General features: G+C 42.6%; 1 protein-coding gene across 6 annotated transcripts in view; it reads left to right on the top strand.

The window, feature by feature from the left end:
• ZNF704 (zinc finger protein 704) overlaps positions 1-13,849 on the top strand; it is a 100,213-nt gene that overhangs the window by 70,874 nt on the left and 15,490 nt on the right. For 5 of the 6 annotated variants that reach the window (XR_014316887.1, XR_014316888.1, XR_014316889.1 and 2 more), the window contains exons 5-8: positions 89-189; positions 2,319-2,580; positions 7,566-7,670; positions 12,474-12,568. Coding sequence is in view for 3 of the 6 variants with exons in the window: in XM_082753126.1 (XP_082609252.1) it covers positions 89-189; positions 2,319-2,580; positions 7,566-7,670; positions 12,474-12,568 (563 nt within the window). In the remaining 3 variants the exon portion in view is untranslated. The remainder of the gene's footprint in view (positions 1-88; positions 190-2,318; positions 2,581-7,565; positions 7,671-12,473; positions 12,569-13,849) is intronic. The other variant, XM_082753125.1, reaches the window with a different exon arrangement.

Below are 13,849 nucleotides of genomic sequence, written 5' to 3'. Positions count from 1 at the left end.
TTTTGTAACTGTGTTTGTTTTGGGTTGCTTTTTTTTCCATCTATCTTCCATGCAACTAAGAATATGTTGCTTTACTCATAAATTTCAGAACTCGATGAAGGTGATGTTCAAATGCCTGTGGAAAAACTGCGGAAAGGTACTGAGCACAGCTGCAGGGATCCAGAAACACATACGGACCGTTCACCTTGGGTAAGAGACCGGTGTCTTCAGAAGACAAAAGGATTTGGTATAGGAGGCAAGCAGTCACCCTTTGCCAGGCAGATGAGCCAGATTATCCTTGTCTTTTCTAAGATTCCCAGCTTTCTGATGAAATTGTGGAGCAGTGTGTTAAGGTGAGCAGGAACTTTTTCCAACAGTAAGGCACTTTCTTTTCTGAACTTTTGTGAACTTCACTAGAAGGTCAGGTGCAGCTGTAGATCACTAATGTCCATGCAACTCGGCAATATTTGATAGAGAACTGTTTTTACTCCATACCTGTGCTCTGCACATCACACCCAGACTGAAGCCACGTGAAAGATGACAAGTTTCAAGGTCTGGCATGAATACTTCCCAGTTTTGTTTCATATCACATTGGGTGCCTGCACTGATGCAGATTCAAACCAACTCAAAAAAAGAAAACTAAACCAAGCTGAAAACTTAATTCGTGTTTATGTGGACTAGAAGCAAAAGCTCTTGTATGACACAAAGTTTTTTCAGAACTTTAGTTTTCAAGTAAAACCTCCTGTGCAATTCTCTGAGTGACCTAGCTGTTGAATACATAATTACAGGGGGTCCTCATGCTGCCTCGTGGTGTCATTGAGAAAGCAACCAGGGCAATGAAAAAGGGAAAAGGGCTCCAGGTGTTGGCTTACATGTCTATGTTCTTTGAATCTTTTTTCTCATTCCCCTTCTTATGGTCTTCACCTGTGAGATACATGGAAATATATCTGGTGTGTAAGTCTGTTAAACAGTGCTTAAAAATTAAAGTGACCATGAGGGTGTAGTCTGGTATGGAGCTCTGGAGAGACTGGCAGGCTTGCAAAAGTGGCAGCCATTGCTGTTGGGCTGAGGTTCTGAAGAGTGAGGTTAGCAGAAAAAATCTCCTTATAAATGCCGTTATACATTTTTCTCTTTGTCCTGTATATTGCTGGGACGTGCTTTTCATGGCCTGGGGCAGGCAAAAGTAAACAGCAGAACTTCCCTAGAATTTGGAGGTTGCAGCTTTCTGGGGGAGAGAGGCTTTTGGTGGTTAACTTAATGTGGTCCAGCAGATAGTACTTTTGATGGACCCTTTCAACTGTGTTGAATCCCTGCCCTCTCAGTGTGTTCTGTTCACTAAGATAGTAAAGGACCATGAAGTTGGGCAAGGAGGCTGAGAAATAAGCTAGGGGCTGCTCTTGGGGTGCATGCCTGGAAAAAGAGAAGTCCAGCATTCAGCCCTGATAGGTCATGCACAGGAGGACCTATAGGGCTCCCAGGCTTCCCATGAGGAAGATGGGGCAAAAATACACATGTATGAGCTCTGAGTTACATTTGTATAGCATTTGACGTGGGAATGTGCTAAAATAGTGGTTTGGGATTTCCAGATAATGTGTAGCCTGTTGGAAACTGCTGCTTTTGACTGGGCTGCTTCACTGCCAGCACTTGTGCTCTAACACACAACAGAGGGTGCTAGGGAATGCAAGGGCATTTAAGTTCCTTGTATCTCCCCCATCAGTAAGTCTTCATCTGGAGGGTAGGACCAGAAGGTCCAGCACTGGCAAGCCAGCCCTTACATGTCCTTCCTCTGCCTGTGTCTGAGGCACTGTTACCTAGCAGCTTTTTCTGTTACGCCAAGGAAAGTTACAGTGAACCATGGCCATAACTGTATTTGATTTAAATAATGCATGATAAGATAACAAATTATTTGCTGTTATGTTAGTAAAATATATCTTGCCCGTGCCTGTTATCTCGACGTGTCCTTCTGTGGTTTCTCTGCCATTTATGAAGTTAAAGGGCTTTGCAATTCTTGTTAACTTCAGTGGTTAGCAGTGGGAAGCAAATACTGATATTTAAGTGGAAGCGTAGAAGTTAAACATCAAGTCCAAGGTCAAAGAATTAGTTCAGAATAACATAGAGGGAAAACAAGTTTTAATTCCTGCTTCTTTTCCCTTCAGACTAGATGATTTTCTTTTCCTCTCCCCTTCCCTGCGGTCAGAATACTGATCAAGTAGGCAGAGGTGAAACTGGGAATATTAATTTGTCAACAGTACGAATATATGTGCTCATGCGTGTAGGACTTAAAACTCACCTTAGTATTCTTGCTTTCATTTAATCAATTATTCTTTGTCTCGATACAGACGTGTAGGAGAGTCTGACTACAGTGATGGAGAGGAGGATTTTTACTATACAGAAATCAGGCTCAACACGGACTCAGTAGCTGATGGCTTAAGCAGCCTTTCCCCAGTCTCTCCATCCTTAGCATCTCCTCCTTCGTTTCCCACCCAAGATGCAATCCGTCCTGAAACTTCCTGTGCCAAAACTGAGACTAAATTGATGACACCTCTGAGCCGCTCAGCTCCTACCAACCTCTACCTCGTACACACGGACCATGCTTACCAGGTAATGCGAGTGAGAGGGAGTTCCACTGCTTATACTGATTCCATTAATGTAGAAACAAATGCCTGATCACTATGTTTGGCTTCTGAAAAGCCAAGCCTAGTTTCAGAGGGTTCAAGTTTGATGGGGCAGCCAGCAAGATTTGTCTCATTTAAATCTAATGTCTTCATCTGAGCTAGTTGTTTGTTTATGCTCCCACCACAGGCAGTGGACTTTGGGTTATTATCTATCCAGCCACGCGTAGGTGCATCCTTCAGGTAGAGGAGAGCTGCTCGGTGTGTTCCAGTGACTACCCACGGACTGTACTCACTTTCTTCACTGACTGTAAGGAAAGGCCAAGGTGACATGTTCTAACGTGGCCTCCTGTGTTGTAAATGATCTCATTCAGTCAGCTGAATCCCTCCCAAAGTGTTACCCATACAAACAGAGCTGAAACTGTGTCTGGAGGCAAGTACCCAGCAGATGCCAGGAACAGTTCGTTTCCTGTATTTGTACCATGCGAGATGTCAGTTTGCATATGGGAAGTAGAGCAGCAAATATGGAAAGACATATATGGGATCCTCCTACTCTTAAAGGTAATTCTTTGCAAATGGCAAAAATCCAATGAGATCCAAAGTGCTGTTCCAAAAACTTCCAATTAAGTTTAGACAGAAAGCATTAATTGTAAAAGTGCGCTAAAATTTGGCATTTTTCTTTTTGTCTGGATACCATATGGGAAAAGAAGAATTAATGCTTTGAAGTGGTGTGGTCCGTGACCTGCATATGCACTGGAGAACTGAACTCTGTTAAATTTATCAGATGAAATAACTTTTGTATGCAGCACGGTGCAGATGAAGCCCTTTTGTTGTTTGTCTGGAACAGACCCATTAAAGGGGCAGAGGGAACCACCCAGAGACCACAGGCTTGTTTTGGACTCCCAAGCGCTGTGGAAAACTTGGGTGGAAGTTTGGCATCTCAGGGGGGTAGTTGCATCAGGTAGTGCAGCTAAGATACAAGAAAAAAAAAAAAGTAGCTTTTTTCAAGAAAGAAGCAGCAGCAGTACAGTAAAACAAATCCCTCTGGATTTGAGGAGAGATTGATCTTAAATCATATAGGCAGTATTTGTTTGGCTAGAGATAAATTTTAGTGTAGGAGTGAAGCTGGGAAGTAAGGGAGAACAACAATGAGTTATTTTGAGGGGACTGTAGGATGTTATTAGTGGAGCTGTATGAAAAGGCAGTATTTGGACTTGATCTCATTTTCATTAAATCATTTTGATACTAGGTAAGTACTATAATAACAAACTCAGGAGATGTCAGCAGTACTGAGATTTGTGTATCATGCTTACATGACTGGATGATCTTAAAAATGATACGCTTTTGGATGCAATATAGTGGCAGAGTATGCAAAGTTCTGCACCTTAGGAACTAATTAGATGTTTCTGCTCTAAGCTGAGGTAGCTAGAAAATCACAAAAGGAGGAACTCTCTGTTTATCAAGCACAGAATGACTGTGAGTCAACAACAGTGGAGATGTGAAGGGAAAAAAAAAAAACAAAACACAACAGTTATAAGTTGTCTCAGGTGAGAAATATAAATTTCTTACGGATATTTTTATGCCATTGTACGAGACCGTTATATAACTTAGCTGAGAACCTGAGTATGGTTCTGGTCACCCACATTCAAGGATGGTGATCTCAACTGGAACAGGTAGAAATAGGTGATCAGAATGAAGAGATACCATCCAGCACAGGGACTGAGAACTTTGACAAAACAAGATCTGGTAGGGGATGGGATTGCTGCCGTGAAGAGCATTAGCACAAGAGTAGCTTATTATAAATTGGCCATAAATATACTTTGATTGGAAATCAGGTGGAAATTTCCAAGCAAAGTGAAATCATGGGTATAGAAACTCTTCAACCCATTTTAATATTATGGTTGCTTACCTGATGGAAAAGATTGTCTAAAATGTTAGCCTGAAAATAGGGACTGTGCTTGAAGTGCAAAGATGCATTTGTAGGAACCAAAGAACATGGTGATTGATTGTCTAAATCTCATCATGTCTGAGGTAAATATTTAGGCACTGTGAAAAAAGAATTGAGCATCATAGTATTTTAGGAAACTGCAAATTAAAGCAATTTGAAACTTTTCATACCTCACGTTTCATTATGAAACAACTGCCTGTACCTGTTAAATTTAGCTACAGAGTAGCTACAGGTGGGTTCTTTCAGCATTTAGGATTCCACTTGCAGGTTTTACTGGAATCCCTCGGGGAGCAACCATGCTGGCACTGACATCCCAGGAGATGCTGAGCACAGGCACTGCCTCACTTTCCAACCCATTGCCTTCAGCTCCTTCTGGCAAGAGTGCTGCCATGATTCAAAGCCAGTGTGGGTTCATGAAGGCAAAGTCATGCCTTGCTAACTTAATATGCGTTTGTGGCAAGATTACCCGATAGTGGACAAAGGGAAGAGTGTGGATCTGTTTTTGTTGTTGTTCTGTTTGTTTTGTTTTCTGATTCTAACAAAATTTTGATATTGTCTCTTACAGTGTCCTTCTGGATAAAATATCCAGTGTATAGCTGGATGTATACACAGTATTGTGGGTGAACAATTGGCTGAAGGGTCGGGTTCAAAGAGTTGTGGTAACTGGGGTTACATCAGTTACAGTAACCTGTATACAGGAGTTGAGTGCACACTAAGTGAGTGTGTGGATGGTGCTAAATTAGGAGGAGCCATTGATTCCCTTCAGGGTAGAGAGGCCTTGCAGAGAGATTTTGATAACTTAAAGTGCTATGCAGTCACCAGTTGCATGAAATTTAACAAGAGCAAGTGTCAGATTCTGCACTTCGGATGGAGTAATCCTGGATGTACATATAGTTTGGGGGACAAGTGGCTAGAGTCCAACCCTGCAGAGGGTTTTGGTTGGTGATAAGCCTAGTATGAGTCCACAGTGTGCCCTTGTAGCCGAAAGGGCCAACTGTACCCTAGGGTGCCTCAGGCCCAGCACTGCCAGCAGGTCGAGGGAAGGGATTGTCCTGCACTTCTCTGCACTGGTGCAGCCTCCCCTCGAGCACTGTGTGCAATTTTGGGTGCCACAGTATGAGAAGGACGTAAAACTATTACAGGGTGTCCAAAGGAGGCCTACAAAGATGGTGGGGGGCCTACAGGAGAAGACACATGAGGAGTGGCTGTGGTCCCTTGGTTTGCTCAGCCCCGAGCAGAGCAGGCTGAGGGGAGGCCTCATGGCGGCCTGCAGCTCCCTCACAAGGGGAGCGGAGGGGCAGGCGCTGAGCTCTGCTCTCTGGGGACAGCGACAGGACCCGAGGAGACTGCATGGAGCTGGGACAGGGGAGGGTCAGGCTGGGGGTTAGGGAAAGGTTCTGCACCCAGAGGGTGGTCGGGCACTGGGACAGGCTCCTCAGGGAAGTGGTCACAGCACCAAGCCTGCTGGAGTTCAAGAAGTGCTTTGACAATGCTCTCAGACATGTGGTTTGGTTTTTGAGTGGTTCTTTGTGGAGCCAGGAGTTGGGCTCTGACCCTTGTGGGTTCCCTCCAACTCAGGACATGCTATGATTCTATTTTCACCCACTCCTGTTTAAATAGGGCTGTGATAAAGCACTGCAGGTACCACCTGAGTCACCACGTTTTTCCCAATGCCTTTCAGTGAGGCTTTTATGTTACTGAGCTCAGCAGACATGTACTTCCTCGAGAAAGTGGTGTGTCTGTATTGATTCCCTTGGAGCTGTCTGCAGCCTCAGCAGCATGCAGAGCATAGCTGCAGTAGATGGAGTCATTCAGTTGTCTTGGTTTCTTTTGCTTGGAGAGGCTCCAGGGGATTGCTTCAGCACTTGTTTGCTCTGAAGATTATCTTTAATGGGGACAATCAGATTGTAGTTTGTCATCGCTCCTCCTCAGCGTTGTGGCTCAGGGAAGCAGTGAGGCAACTCCAGCAGCCTCAAACATAAACACTGCTTACATAAATGCTTTGTGCTCTTGCAAGGCACAAGCAACTGAAAGACAGAAAGAAAGCTCATTTTTAAGAGCAGGTTCTTCATAAATTTAAACCAAAGGGCTTTTTTTTTGTGATGAAAGCTTGAATCTCAAGAGTCAAAGGAAGTCTATGTTGGTGGGGGCTGCTCACACTCCTGCTAAGCAGGGTAAGTGCAAAGTTACAAATTTCCTGACTCTGTCAAACAAACAGGGATTCAAAAGGAGGGGGGGAAAGGAGTTGCAGAGGACACAGAGCCCAGTGAGAAAAGCTGGGGGAGGGCATAAGATGAAAGATACTGAACAGTCTAAGCTGTAATTACTGGGGACTGCAACCCAGGGTATTACTGGGTGTTTCAACCCGGATAGAAAGAAAGAAAGAGTTCCCAGGGCTGTAAGAGTCCTTCAGATATTCGCTTTAGCTGTTACTGAATCCCAAGGATGATGTTCAGCTCCTCGTTTTTAATAAGAAAGGCTGTTTTAATTATGTTGATTCTTAGGAACATTCATCTGATGAACGGAAAATGGCCAACCCTTACCATTAACCCTGTTGTCCAAAAACATTCTCCAGGCAATCTTCAGTTGTTTAAACCAGCTGCTACCAGTTTAAATACTACCTTGTTTATCACTGTGGGAAGGTTAATCTTTTCTAATACTTTTTTTTTTTTTTTTTTTTTTCTGCTGGCTGGCATTATTAGGTAAGTTTTTTTTAATATGGTGCTTGATTTCATTTTTTTTTTTTATCAGATCTAGCTTTTAAAGGTTTTATGTGGATTCTTGCAAGAGCTATCATCTCTCTCTAAGTAAGGTTTTAAGAACAGTGGTATATAAACATGTTCTTTCCCTCCTGGCTTATCTGTGATTATCCCTCTCAGTAACAGAGTAAAATGCTTGTCACTGTCAGCACGATGAAATTTTCTTCCCCACTTGCAGATTTACAGTTTTGAGGAGTGAAAGATCCCTTGAAATGCTTTGGAAGAGGAATGGTTCTTTTACTGGAATAATATTTTCTTTTCAAACAGGCCACTCCTCCGGTGAACATTCCAGGGTCAACAAAATTCACTCCTAACGGCAGTAGCTTTAGCATCTCTTGGCAGTCGCCTCCAGTTACCTTCACCGGCATTCCAGTAAGTGAATAATAATAATAATAATAAAAAAGTTTTTAGAACTTTTTAGTGTTTCACAGCGTCTCATAACATAAGGGTCTCTGGCCTCATAAGGGTCTCTGACCCTTTCTTCAAAAAAAACTAGTGTGCAAGGCCTAATTTCTGAACAGTACTATGGAAATGTTCTTGCTTAAACATAAACTTCCCGTAGTCCTAAACACAAAGCAATATAGGTGTGAATACTGTAGGGGGAGTTAAAAACCTGTATGAAAGCTTCAACAGGATTAGGTTTCTGGGGCCTTGCATGGTGAATAACAACAACAGATGTAAATCACTACCTTTAAGTAATGGAAATTCTTCTGTAGTACAAATAGAAATAAATATGCATATAACATATTCTAATTTTTATCGGAAAGCATTTTTCAGTGTAAATTATTACTCTCTAATCATAAACCCGCTTCATACCACAGCATTTCATTTAATACTGTACTTTATGATTTTTTACATTGTATTGCATAAGGCACATTGCTCATTTAAGAGCCATATAGTTTTTTTTTCTTCCTGACAGCGAATATTAGGCATGGTGATAACAGATACTATTTCCCTCCCTCTTTTTCACCAAGCGCATCTCCAAAGCTTCTTACTGTCAACCTTTGGCAAATCTTGGAGATTTTCTGCAGAGGCTGTGGTATCCTGCAGGGCCGATAAAAAATGAAAGTGGCTGAATCAATTACATTGCACTCTGCCAATGAATATTTATTAAATTCCATCAAGGAACAACTAACAGTGAAAGACATCATGCTGGCAGCAATTTGAACACGAGCGCCTTGACAGAGCGTGCTATCCATAAAGTTCCTCAAGTATTTGATTTCCCAACAATGGGGTTGATACAGAGCAATTACAAATCTGGCTCCTTCTGTGGAGTAGCAGAAATTGGTGCCAGTAGTGTTGGGAATCTAAAAGTGCAATTAGCCACATTGTAAATCAGACACTGAAGAGGACAGGATTAGACTTGTATGTGTCGAGTTTACCGGCTCAAGCAACGACGTCGATCTGTGGCTGGAGAGTTGAGAGGGCTCAAAAGAATTCAAGAAATGCCAAATCACTTTCTGGGAATTGTGTGAAGATGCCATTGATTTAAGTACAATTCAAGAACAATCCCAATACAGAAACCTGGGGAAGCAGTGATGGTAGCAGTATTAGAAACCACTCAGGGAAGCACACGAACTGTTTTTATATCTGTATCTAATAATATTTATAAGGCTGTTTAGCAAAAAAAAAAAAAAAAAAAAAAAAAAAAAAGGGAGGGGGGGAGAACTGAAGTTCACACATCTGAATATTCTGTCAGCAGTGAGGTCATTGAAGAATTAAAGGCTTGCCTGCAGTGGGAAATCGTGTGGTGAGTGAGGGTGTAAATGCAAAGTGATACTAAAAAGCTGAATATTAAATGAAAACTGCATTTCTTTTGTTTCAAAGTAAATTAGATATTGCCTTATAAAAGCAGGGGCCTATCTGATCCCACCCTTGCAATGAGTATAACCCCTTTAGGAAAGCTATAAGGGTTTAGTGGACTTTCTCTGCCTTACATGAGGCTTATTTGAGATCAGCCTATGTGACAGAGGCAGCATAACATAAACTCATGCTCTGAGCACCAAGCATGCAGTTCTGTATGTACCTGGTCCCTGAGGTTAGGTGCATGTCTGCAGCAAGGAGGGGAACTTCAGAGAGTAAGTCCAAGCCACTGCTTTCTCTCTGACCCCTAGTAGTTATTTAAGCCTTTTTCTAAAATGGCTCAGGGATGCCTTTTGGCCTATGACAAACTACTGAGTAGTAACAAAATAGATACAGATTTACAAAAGCACACAGGTCTAAAAATGTCCTCACCTTATCAGGGAGATTGGGATGGGGCAATTCCGTCCTGGGCCCCTGAGAGCATTGTTGAGCCCTCAGTTGGCACAGGCTCCTTCGTAGGCCTTATGTCAGCAGTTCAGTCCCAGAGAGAGGTGAAATTTCATAATATTTTTTTGGGAGGTGTTTTTTGAAACCTACCTTTGGTGTCTTCTCATTCATTTCTGTGGACACCGAGTTCACATGACACTGAACGCTCCCTGTGTGCTCTCCCAGGAACATGGGTGCAGTATAAACTGCTTTAAGCCCTGGCTTTTGGGTGGTCTTCAGCAGGAGCACCAAAAAGCTTTGGGAATGTGAGTGTGCTTATCAGCAATTTCCTAAGCACCTCCAAACAACCTGTACATACAACTGGACCAGTTGGGATTCATTATGCAGCTGCTTTTGGCTTGGGGGTATTCACAGCATCTAACCTTAGACATTAATCTAGAAGATGTTGGTAATCTGGTGTTTACAGCTATTCTCTGTAACTACAGCTTCCCCTAGGAGCTGTAACTGGAAGCTCCAACTCTTCCCTCCTAACAAATAGCATTTCCCATTAATGCTCTGTGCAGACAGCACTTCAGATGTGAAAAGCCTCCAGGGATTGAGGTCTCAGGCCCTGCTCTTAGCTGGCACTCAGTGCAGTGTACAAGCGAGTACAGCTAACAGGTATTGTTTGTGCCTGCTGCAAAGCATGTCGAAATACACTGAAGCCCAACTTTGGTGCAGTTTAGCCTCCTTGCTGTACTCATCCATGGTAACCACAGTGTTGAGACCCTCCTTGGAGAGCTGGGGGAGGCACTGTCTGCACATTGTAATTGCTACTCGAATCTGTTCTGTGTTTGGAAGCAATTGTGCAGTGTGCTTATATCACAGGAGACCTTCAGAATGCTCCTCTCTTTGATGATAACCAAGAAATACGCTGAGTACCAGCTAGCAGTGATGCTTAAACACCAGCGCCCGAGAACAGAGTTACTGCTTTGCCAATATGAAAACAAGGAAATATTTTCAATGTTCCAATCACTCCTTGATTAAACAAGAGAAGTGATTAATAATGGAAAGAAAGTTAATGACAATCTGCATGATTTTACATAAAAGCATGGTTTGCCAAAGAAACCTCACACCGGTCTTGACGGAGATGACAATTTTCTGGTTAAAGGCAACTGCAGAAGTCTAACGTGTAGATATTGAAAGGCAGCAGGTATCTCAACCGAAAATATTTAGTGCCAACACAGCACATGCTAGGTGAATTAAGATCTGGCTGTCAGATGTCAAGCAGCCGTAGTCCACTGGGAATCCACTGAGCCAGCATCACCTCCACGCTGGGGCTGGTGCTTTGGGGCATTTCTGGAAGTGAAAATATAAAGTTACTGCTGATGGAGAAAGACTGACAAAAAGCCAAAATAATCATGAATACTCCATATGTAATCATGTATGCTCCATTTGTGAAGTGGGACCCTTAAGACCAGGTGTGTTCAAGTTGTGCAAAATATAAGTTTGTATTTATGAAAAGAGGAATTTGGATAACCCCTAGCATCAGGGGAGGCAACATGTCATAGCCAACAGGCTGCACTCAGGAGCGAGGACTGACAGGACAGAAGTGGGTGGTCTCTGGTTGTATAAAACTTGAGTTATGGTAAGCAGGTGGAGAGAGGAAATTCTCATTTTTTTGAGATATGAAATACTGTATTGGTAATGGCCTAAACCTGTGCAGGGCATGTACGTGAGCTGCACATGCACTTAAATGGGAAATTTCTGTAGGTGCCAGCCAAAAGTGAAATTTGAAAGAGTGGCTGCTCTAATAGCTTTTTGCTGCTGTGCAATAGCTGTAAAATAGAGTAATGCTCAAAGCACATTCAATAACTACCCTCAAATTAGGTCACTTCTTCCAGACAGATATTACGAGACTTGAGAAGGGCAGGAGTGAAAAGCCAGCCATGGTTGCACAAGGAGCTGTGATGATATCTGCTATTACTGCATGCAGTAGCCAGCGACTGATGAAGCTTGCTGCATTCTGTACATATCAAAATGGAATTGCTCAAAAGTATCATTTTTTTCTTGTGTTTTAGAAGTAAGTGGTTGGGGCATTCACCCAGGAGCTAAATAAGCCCTTAGCTGTAAATAATCAAGGAATTATGTAAGGCCAAGCTTTATGGCACGTGGCTACTTGAATTATGGCCCCAGCTCCCAGGCTCCTGCAGCACGTTTATTCGTCAAGTCTCAGGAGACCAAACTATGCCATGCACTCAGGAGCATTCAGAGAAGAGGAAACCTGCTGGGAAGGTTTACAGTGCAGAACAAAGGAAATAATTTGGTACGGCTTGCTAGCAGCCTGGATCAGAAGGGCTGACTTGGGGGGCTGCATTGTAACTGCCCTGCAGCAAACCCCCTTCGCCGAGGCTGAATCCACAAACAGTGCAAGGTCACAGACTGGAGCAGCATGCAAAATCCCTTCGTTTCATACGAGGTTGCTGGTATTCATCTTAGCGCAGCCTGGAGTTTGTTTTTCCAGGTATTTTCTTTGCTTACATTGGAGAAAGTTTTAGTAGGAGCCGTTCAGAGTTCTTAAAAAAAAAAATTGAATGCATGCATTTTCTGTGTCTCCCAAAACCTGAAGTGATGCCGATCTGTATTCCAGTTTACTCTGCTTGCAGGGCTAGAAGTACAGAAGAATGAAATGCAGCTAATATGTACCTGATACAAAAATGGACGTATTTATACAGAGACCTCCAGTTTATTTGTGTTTGTGTGTTACACACTAACCTTTCCCGGGTATCTTTGCCACCACCTATCATTAATTACGTTTTCTGGGAACAGTTCTGTTTACCTGTGACAAACAGCAGCGGTTTGATTACCAAAGACTTAAAGGTGTGTTTGTATTGCATTCGTGCCTGTATGCGGTTCATAAGCAGCCTTTTTTGTCTGTATTGACAGGTCTCACCAACTCATAATCGTCCTGCAGGGAGTGGAGAGCAGAAACAGGCCCACACAGTTCTTTCATCACCGCCTAGAGTAGCATTTGGCTTGAGGTACGGGACCGTTAGCTCCTGCTGACAGACCAGCAGCTTCACAACTTGCAGGTTATTTAGTAAATAAGATGTCAGGGGCCAAAGCAACAGAAAAACTACAGCACCGACTGTGATTGCAGTTGTCAGGCAGCTTCTCACTAAAATACTTCAGGATAACCCTTCCAGACCTATTATGCTTTTCATTAGCATCAAAAGTAAAGTTCTGGGGAAAAAATGAGTTGATGAGAAATGAGAAGTGCAGACTGCAAAGCACAACTGCAGGCCTTGTGCCAGATGAATCTGGAGTTCAGATGCAGATCTAAATTCTCCTGTAAATCAGTGTTATGCAGGCCCACTGTTCCAGCTGAAGCATCCTGAACTTCATTATGTGGCTTTGCTTTTTTTCCTGAAAGGCTGGGCTCTATTGTGTGCTCATCACCATTCATTCATTGCGGTATTTGACTCCAGTTAAAAACTGATATAAAAATATATCTTACAATAAATTAGATAAAGCAAAGCTTTATGCCTTGCCTTCCTAGATGTGAGCTACATTCACTTCCATTAAAGATGATGTTTGACTGGAGTCTGCCTTTTTTTTTTTTTTTTTAAAGGCATTCAGAAAGTTATGTTAAAAACTTCAACTGTGATGCTATATTTCTTACAGTAAAGAAATGCTTAATCTCTCAGTCCTAGAAGGTGACTACCCTAAAAAGAAACCAAAGACCAAAAGGAAGATTTTAAGCTTTTCATTTTCTTATGATTCTCAGATCATTGCATGTGCTTTGAACCAAACTTGGGATCTTCCCAGTTCATGGATTGTGACCAATAGTAAATGTTCAGTAATCAAAAAATGCATATGTATGCAAGAGAGTAATCACCAGGCAATTCCCATGTAAGCTATGCAGTATTTAATACAGGTATTAAACAATTTTAATCTATAAACTGACTTGATTTAAGGATGCCAGGGCAGATGGCACTGCCATAATGAGCACTGGGTCTCTCCTTGTAGCATCACTCCTCAGGTTTGCTACAAGTTGAACAGAAAAGTTCCATTTTAACAATTACTTTGATCATTTTCTGAACTTCTCGTGTGAACTCTAAGTACGTTGTAGGATGGAAGACCTGACAGTCATTAGAGCTTTAGAGGCAGGTACCACCTGCCTGCCTGGCTTTGGGGAGGAAGGAGCAGGAGCACACGTGAACGCCTTGCTGCTGAGGGCAAGGGTTGACACTTGGTTTTAATCACCGTGGTGTTCTTTGATCTATCAGCCTCAGCAAACCATGCAGCAAGGACTTAGAAAC

Source organism: Aythya marila (genome assembly GCF_965140915.1).
Source record: "Aythya marila genome assembly, chromosome: 2".
Classification (NCBI taxonomy): domain Eukaryota; kingdom Metazoa; phylum Chordata; class Aves; order Anseriformes; family Anatidae; genus Aythya; species Aythya marila.
This window is presented reverse-complemented; position numbering and strand designations above follow the sequence as displayed.